This window comes from Siphateles boraxobius, unplaced genomic scaffold (genome assembly GCF_051911475.1).
Source record: "Siphateles boraxobius isolate OS27281-9 unplaced genomic scaffold, OSU_SipBor_1 104, whole genome shotgun sequence".
Lineage (NCBI taxonomy): Eukaryota > Metazoa > Chordata > Actinopteri > Cypriniformes > Leuciscidae > Siphateles > Siphateles boraxobius.
In genome coordinates this window covers 212,836-221,952 of record NW_027508705.1, presented here as the reverse complement: position 1 = coordinate 221,952, position 9,117 = coordinate 212,836, and the positions used below count along the sequence as shown (strand labels likewise).

The following is a 9,117-nucleotide window of genomic DNA, read 5'->3' as shown; positions in this document are numbered from 1 at the left end:
TGACTATAATTAAAAATATTTCCCACCATTTCTTATAAAAGTACTGTATGAGAAACATATGCTAAGATAAGATCTCCCCAGCTATATATATATATATTTAATGTAAGAGCAGCATCAAATGTCTACACTCATCAAGTATTAAATAAGGCAATAATAATGACATTATGAAACAAATACCTCTTTTAAGGAAGCATAAAACAAAGGGAAGAGCAGACTGTGCTTTTTCTTGTACAGGCAGTTCATGGCGTGTCCATCTCTGGAAAAGGCCAGGCGGGGTGGCAAACATTCCTTCATTTTACAGGCTTGACCCGTTTAGGAAGTGGATGCTTTGTGGTCGTTCACAAAGAACATTAGAGGAAGGCGTTATTAATCAGTTTGTTGCCACAGCAATAAGAGGAGGGTGAAGGGGCACATAGTTATCTTGTCTGTTAAATAAGGATGATGTCATTAAAGGATGGCAGTAAGTAGGGGTTTTATATTGTCATGCATGAACAACTGTCACACTGATTCTCACAAGCCTTTAGTCCAACATACAGTCTTGTATATGACGAAAGTAATAACTTGCGGTTCGATAAATGAGTCGGAATAAGTTGATTCAGTAAAGAGCCGATTAGAAGCAGAGCTGGTCCTAAGGGTGGGCTAACGGTGCTTAAGCCCTGAATGTTTTAGTAAAGGCCCAAAATGTTCTTACTTCTTGTCTTGGTCATATATAGAGCTGAAAAATAAATCAGAATAATAGTGAATACGATCACAGCAGCTGCAATTAACCAATCATGAAAAGTGCATATGCATTATATTTATATTTTCCCTCTTTGCCTCAAAGATTACTACTTACGATGTGCTTTTGCAACTTTGGGCATTGTAGCCAATTACAGACATGTCTGTTGAACTCAACAGCCAATCAGAGGCGTTTAAACGAGTTGCTGCGCTGAAGATGTTTAGCGCTCAATGAGTTCTACACATTTGCGATCATTAGTCTGTCATTAGTCAATAAACTGTAGGTGCAAATAATTCACTGCTATGTATATGATATTTTTAATGCTGCTCTGTTGCACCCCATTACGCACTGCTCTGTTTGATGTTACGATGACTAAAAGGTCAATGTCAAAATTAATTTGATGGCCATACAAATAAAAAGACGGGGATTACCCTTAACAGAAGATGCATGTGAATTTAACGCTTTTAACCAACAGTGAAAGAGTGTGAAGTACAATATAAGTAGCTAAACATTTAAAGGTAGGGTAGGCAATTTTCGGAGAGGCTAGCAATAGCAAGAAGCGCTAGAACCACCCTTGATTGTGAGAGCCATTCATTCTGGAATCTGACTATAGCCTAGTCGTTGCACTATAAACATCTACATATTTTGGTGTATGTCTACAAGGTGCTGTAACATAAGTGTCACACTTTTGGCTGCATGAGGCACATAGAAGCAGACTCAGACGACAGGATGAAGTGACAACAGGAATTTAATATAAACAGAAACGTACCAAAACTACAACTCAGTGTTGATGAGAACCGACAGTGAACAGAGAACCATGAGGAACTTAAATACACAGATGAAATAGGAAGAAAAGTTGACAACAGCTGAACAGGGTGAGTGATGATGATCGATAATCGCTGGCAGGTGTGGGTAATGGTGAAGTAGGTGCAGGTGTGAGCCGGAGAGGATGATGGGACATGTAGTGAAGACGGTGACTAACAGGTGACCATGACAGTACTCCCCCCTCCCGATAGGTGTGTCCTCTCGCCGTAACGAAAGAGGTGAAAGCGGGGGAGGTGGGGGTTTGGGAGGAGGAAGAGCAGGCGGAGGGCTGGCAACAGGAGTGGTTGAAGGGCTGGAGAAGGACAGTAGATTACTGGGAGAAGAAGAGGGTCCAGGCAGAAGGGCCAGCAGGGTCTGATATCTCCAGGGCAGTTTCGGGAGACCAGGACGGAGTAGGCTGCGCAGACGGCCAGGGCGGAGCAGACGTAGGGAGGAGCCATGGTGGAGGCAGGGCTGGCGACTCCAGGGGGCAGACTGACGGAGGCTGAGCAGGTGGAAGAGGATTCCCGGATGGAGCCGGAGAGCCGATGAGCCAAGGCGATGCTGAGGATCCTGAGAGACATGGCGATGCCGACAGCTCTGGCGACCGAGGCGCAGGCGGGGACTTAGAAGGCTGCAGTGGAGCCGGAGCGACAGAGGACCAAGGTGGAGCTGGAGGGAGTGAGGAGCCTAACAGAGCCAGAGGGACGAGGCGAAGCCAGAGGAGTGTAGTCCCGAGGCGAGGGCAGGCCAACGAACGACCAAGGCAGAGCCGGAGGGACGAGGGAACCCGGCGGAGATGGTGGACTGATGGGCCACAGTGGAGATGAGAGAGGTAGGAGCCAAGGTTGAGCTGATGGATAGGCGGGCAGAGGTGGAGACCTAGTCGCAGAGGTTGGAGGTGGAGATCGGGGATCCACAGACCATGCTGGAGCTGAACACAGGTAGACCCGCGTAGAGCTCACCTCACTGAAGGTGGCTTGCGGGAGAGTTGTGGGGCTAGCAGGAGGTGGCGACAGTGTGGTTGAGGAATGGATGATGGGAGGAGGTGGGAGAGGGAGGTTGGATGGGAGTTCAGGAAAAGGCTCAGGAAAAGGCTCAGGCTCAGCTTCTGGAACAGGTTCAGGCTTGGGAACAGACTCAGGCTCAGGTCCGATCTTCTGTCACTCTTTTGGCTGCGTGAGGCACGTACTGTAGAAGCAGACTCAGACAACAGGATGAAGTGACAACAGGAATTTAATATAAACAGAAACGTACCAAAACTACAACTCAGTGTTGACGAGAACCGTCAGTGAACAGAGAACCATGAGGAACTTAAATACACAGATGAAATAGGAGGACAAGGATGACAACAGCTGAACATGGTGAGTGATGATGATCGCTGGCAGGTGCGGGTAATGGTGAAGTAGGTGCAGGTGTGAGCCGGAGAGGATGATGGGACATGTAGTGAAGACGGTGACTAACAGGTGACCGTGACAATTAGCATGTGAAAAAAGGGTCAATTCTCAACAGAGTAGAGATGTAAGTAGACCTTACACCGAATTCACTTTCAAACCAACCAGCTTTCAGTTGACCTTTTACGGTGCACTTGTATTACGGTGTCAGTCGTGCAGCAAACACTATCAGAAGAATATTTTAAGTCAGTTTTCTATCGGCATCATCAAAGCTTGCTTCCACCGTGAATTAAAACTTCAGGTAATTGCGACTATTTATCTCACAACTGTGTTGTCTGTATTTTTTTTATTTTTTTTTGCCAGTTGCAAGTTTAGATATCTCGCAATTCGGACTAGATATAACGGTTTCACTTTATTTTGATGGTCCCTTTAACACATTCTGTTGAATATAAGTAACGTTGCACCTACATGTCTACTAACTCTCATTAGAGTGTTAGTTGAGTATTAGTAGACTGGTAGGGTTAGGATTGGAATAAGTTGACATGTAGTTGCAAAATTATTTATAGTCAGTAGAGTGTTTGTTGGAGGACCATCACAATAAAGTGTTAGCAGATATTAAGCAGAAAGACTACTTATACTCTAATGAGAGTTAGTTGACATATAGTTGCAAAGTTACTTATAGTCAACTGCACGTTCAAAAGGGACCATCAAAATAAAGTGTTACCGATATAACTTCAAGGAATAAATTCAGAATTGTGATTTATAAAAAATGCGAATTGTAAAATATAGCCTACAGTAAACGTGCAATTAATAAAGGTATTGTGAGTTCGCACAACTGAAAGTCTTTTTCCCATCAGAATTGTGATATAAACTCGCAACTAAGTTATAAAGTCTGAATTGTGAAACATAAACTCTGGAATATAAACACGCTGGAAATTCTGTAGGCCTCATGGAAGTGGACTTAGTCCAATAATTGGGTGAGAAGAATACAGTAATTGCTCCAACAGATTCATAATTATTTTTGATTCACTAAGGTTCATAAGATTCACTCATTCCATTTTTCACCTTAATTTAAATAGCTCTTTTAACAATATAGATTGTTTCAAAGCAACTTTACAGTGAAATTAAAGTAACAGAGATTGTTTTGGCTTTACAGCAGATCTTGAATAAAGCTATTGTCCAGCTAAAGTAAGTTTTTGATTGATTCACTTCCGTTGCAAAGATTAGGCTACACCACACGTTGGATGTTCTTGATTCACTACAAACCAGGTCATATTAGTTGCTCAGGATACAGATAACACTTGCTGGAATGATTTAGCTGTTTATTCAGAATATTTTAGTATGACAATCCATGCACATTCAAACTGGTAATAGAACCAAACCTCATGCAAATCATTTCTTTCTGTTGTTTAAAATGTATCTCTGTTCTCATCCATATAGATAGGGCTATAAAAGAACCCTGAAGTATGGTACAAAGAATCTAACAGAATGGGATAATGAATGTGCAAAGGTTTGTGGAAAGAATAAGGGCTTTTGACTATTGAAAAGGACTTGTGAAGTTGACCTGGGGACTGTGTTGATAGTTGTAACCAGGGTGACCAATACAGCAGTTGCTCATTTGTACTTTCCCTGTTCTACTATTTTCCATGGATGGGGATGAGGGCACAAAGGAATGGGATTGTATAAGATTCAGAGTTGATGCTGATTGTCACTTTGAACTCAGTCAACACCCCATGGAGTGACTGAAATGCAGAAATGTGTGGCTTGGTTGTGTGTCTAAGAAACAATACTTGTTCTTAAGAAAACAAATTGTTTGACTTTGTTTATTTTTTGTTAATAAAAAAAATGCATTTGGATCCAGCTCTCCCTCATTTTTTTAAATTCACCAATCATTACATATGCCAGCATGCTCAAGTTGTTGTCTGAATCAATAGCATCTTGCTGAATTTTAATAATTAATTTACCCATTTAAGTTTATTTCTTCTTCATTGTATCTTCTGTTCTGTAATTGTCACAGACACATAGTGTCCAGAAGTCTGAACACCATATTCCACAACATTTTGATACAAGTCTTTGATAATACTTTTGGGGACCACTATTGGCTGTTCATTATTACTTATAAAGCACATATTAATGCCTTATTCTGTATGACCACATTCTACATCCCTTATTCCTACACTATCCCACACATAAACCTAACCACTACAACAATACCTTACTACTTATTAATAAGCAGAAAAATTATGAGTTTCTTGAGGCAGAAGTCATAGTTAATAGTGAATATATGTTCCCCAAACTAAAGTGTGACCAAGATTTTTTGTTTTAGCATTCCAAGTATTTGCCCATCATAGATTATTCTAAAAAGTGTGTGTCATAAACTGGAATATGAATGCCAAAGAAAATATGCTATTTAGTTTTACTGTTGGCCTCTAAAATAGGGCTATAGTAAATATTTATAAATATTTTATTCATTTTCTGTCCACTCATAACAAATGAATAGTATATGGAAAAGGAGAGAACTTTTGCCTTGTCTGGTTCATTTGTGTTTTTATGCATGATATTGGGTACTATTTCACATACCATTTCTGGACACCGTGCTGACTGGTAAGAGTCCAGGATAGGGGGAAAAGAGCTGACATGATGAACCTCTTCAGTTTTCATGATCATAATTAGACCAGTGAGCTATTAAGATGTAAATAGGCGTATATAGTTAACACACAACAAGGACAAAATACTTAAGTATCAGAGATATTAAATATTTGATGTGCAGTTAGTTTTCTGTATAAAGACGACTCACTTAAATGACTAGAAATTAATTTGTAAAAATACAAATATTAAAATTTGGCTCTCAGTTGATATGAAGTCAAAATGCATATATTGTAAATTTAAAATGAACATTAGAATAATTTTGCATGGTCAACTACCTAAATTCATTATTTTGATGCCAACAAGGAATCAGATTACTTGCATTTCTGAATTCCACGCAGTGGGGTTCCCATAATTTAGTTAATATCACATAGAAAACATCAACTTTAAGTCTATAAATAAATAAATAAATAAATAAAAACTTACCAGTTCAGCAATAAAAATCTGCTCTCTGAAGCCTTTGATTTTAGGCCTACCAACAATCAACTGGTAGTTTTCTAAGCAACTTAAATACAGTTCGAAGAATCAACCCACAAACAGGCTAAACAGCTTTTCTAACAACCTAACTCCTAAGTCTGTTACTGTAATGGTTATATATTTGATATAACCTTAGCAATTTTCTGAATGACTAATTTTTTTCTGCTGCTGCAAACTCAAACACGTCTCCACAGTAAAAGCTCAAAGCGAAGTGTGGAGATTTTCAGGTTTGATCTGTGTTTAAGGGGTTGTTGCCATAGTGCAAGCTTACACAACCTCAGTCCTATTGATACCTCAAAGCCCATTCATTTCACTTTGTTCATTGTAGCCCTGTTGTGCTTAAGTTTTATTATTAAAGTAATATTTGTAAGAAAACACCCTTGTAAGGTCTGTAGCGAAAGACTTTACCTTTCACACTAACAAAATGTATTCTAGCTATGATACCAATATAACTAATATATATATATATATATATATATATATATATATACAATTATATCAACTTTCCCAAAGCAGCAGTGCTTTCCACACCTTTGAGTATATATACAGTATATATATCACACACACACACACACACACACACACACACACACACACACACACACACACAGTTCATATTTGATCATTCAAATAGGTTAATAAAAAAACGTGTTTTTAATTTTATTATCAGAACCCTTAAAAATGACTTGAAACAACACAGCATATAAACACCACATTGCAAAATAAATACTGTACACGGCTGGTTCGTCGATCAAACAGTCCTTTAGTTCATATTACACACATACTTTTAAGTCAAGTCTCAGATATTAAGTGTCTATTCTAAGTCTCTCAGACGGTGTCGTCTTCGACAGCTATTGTTTTCTGGCACAAAGGAAGGACCGTGGCCTCTGGATGCATTTCACGGGTCGTCAATCGCTTCAGTACTTCCACAGTTTGAAACAAACATCTGTCGTTCAGCCCATCAAAGTGAAAACAATAGCAATGTGCAAAAAAACACTACTGTTTCCCAGTCATTGTGTAGGCTAAAGGTAACCTGCAAAAAATTCTCTGAGTGATCACTGATGATCAGCAAAAGCCTACATCTCAATGCAGAAAACATTCAGACATTCCCGTCAGTCCATTAAGAAAACTCAGTTTGTGTAGGCTACGCATATAGGACGCGTTCTTGCGTTCATTCTGCGCTGTTCATTGTTGCGTTATGTGCACTGCGTCATATGGACGTTTTTGCGCAAGCATGTTTAAATGGCGTGTCAAGTTGAAAAAAAAAAACTTTTAAAATGCCCTATGCATCCTGTTCCATTCCAATAATTTCTTAGAACGTTAATGATCCCGACTACGTGTCCTGAGTGAATGGTAACGTTCACATATGACGCCTTCTTGCATTAGCCTACATCTTCTCTATTTTCATTTGTGGTCTATGTAAACAATACGACGCATTTGATTTTTTTTCGTGCCAAGTTTTAAGACACCCAGGCCCATCACGTTAAAAATATTCCATTGTTGCGCGGCCTATATGTGCGCCTTCCTTCGTTCCGTTTGTGATGTTTTACACGTTAAACGGTCACGACACTTGCGTTTTAAGGCGGCGTGTCCAATTAATAATAGTTAACCTTCATTGCGCTCGGTCCCGCTGTTTTTCAACGCAAGAACGCGTCCTGTGTGAATGACCCTCAGACAACATTATTTCTAAAAGCAAATTAGGTGACTTTTGAGTTTGACACAACTCATGGACTGAAGTCTTCACAGTGGACATTTCTTTTGTGGAATTTTGAGGTCATCAAGTTTTAAGATGAGGCAAAGATGACAGTTTATCAACTTTCCCAAAAGCAGCAGCGCTTTCCACACCTTTGAGCCACTCTTTACATTTCCTCATGACAGTCTCGTCCACGTCTCCATCCTCCTCCTCATACTCAACATCATCATATTTGTACTGATCATTGAGGAGAGATATCTTCACAATGGTGCTTATGTCATTGGAACCGTCCAGTTTGGCAACAGGTCCGGAGCTCTTATTATTAGAGCTGCCCTGAGCTCTCTTGGATGGGAAAACGCGCCTGTGTCTCAAGTCCGCGGAAGCGCAGCACTTCTGTTGCTTGGCCATCATTTGCTTTTCCAGATTGCGCTTTTGGATGACCAGGATGGCTTCAGGGGTCAGGCTGAGGGAGAAGTGGATCTCTTGCTCGCCGCCTTCTTTTGCTATAGAGGTCCTGGAGGCATATTTATGGCTGGACTCTCCAGAACTGGACCGTGGGACGCTTTCGCATGAGGTAGCCAATGGTTTGGGGACGCTCAACCATGAATGTTTGCTGTCCGTCTCGGGATCTGGAGGGACTCTGCTCGGCTTGCTTCGTCCAAGCTGCTTTAAATTGGCCGACGGCCACGATGTGGATATTTTCTCTTTCTCCGATTCCTTTTCGTCTCCTGTCCTTTGACTGTACGTGGGTTGAGGAGGTGCGACATTGTCCCTGCTCTTCTTTCTCCTGAACAGCTCCTTTCTTGGCGATGATATCCGTGAGTGCAGGTTAATCGGCGGAAAAGGCATTTTGAATGCTATCGATGCGCAAAATAATGAAGAAATCTGTGCGTGAATGATGGGAGAAATACGTCCATTCGCCTCGGTCCACCGGATCTTTGGATGTTAGACGGAGTAGTCCATTGTGCTCCACATCTCACTTCTAGACTGACATGGGGCGGGGCATCCGCGGGATTTATAGTGTGTTGGGCGGAAGGGGCGTGGTCACAACAGAAAGGTTAAAACAACAAAGCCATGCGTTTGCAAGTGCCTGTATGAATGTATCTTTTAAAGAAGGTTTATTGCATTATACAATACAACATAATACAGCCAAGTTCACACAAGTGTCCTAGCTTTGTATCCACTGGTGTAGTTCATTCATCACATTAATAATGATCATGTCACCTAAGGGATAGTTCACCCAAAAATGAAACATTTGTTATCATTTACTCACCCTTAAGTTGTGGTCAAATGTTTGATTGCCAACATTCTTTAAATATCTTATTTTGTGTTCAACAGAAGAAAGAAACTCATACAGGTTTGGAACAACATGAGGGTGAGTAAAT

At 40.6% G+C, this 9,117-nt stretch overlaps 1 protein-coding gene across 1 annotated transcript; it reads right to left on the bottom strand.

The window, feature by feature from the left end:
- Positions 1-6,674: 6,674 nt before the first annotated feature.
- prr18 (proline rich 18) lies at positions 6,675-8,716 on the bottom strand. The gene has a single exon (XM_077246423.1). It carries the CDS (start codon positions 8,579-8,581, stop codon positions 7,817-7,819), a length of 765 nt encoding a protein of 254 aa, XP_077102538.1. The 5' UTR covers positions 8,582-8,716; the 3' UTR covers positions 6,675-7,816.
- Between the last annotated feature and the right edge of the window lie 401 nt (positions 8,717-9,117).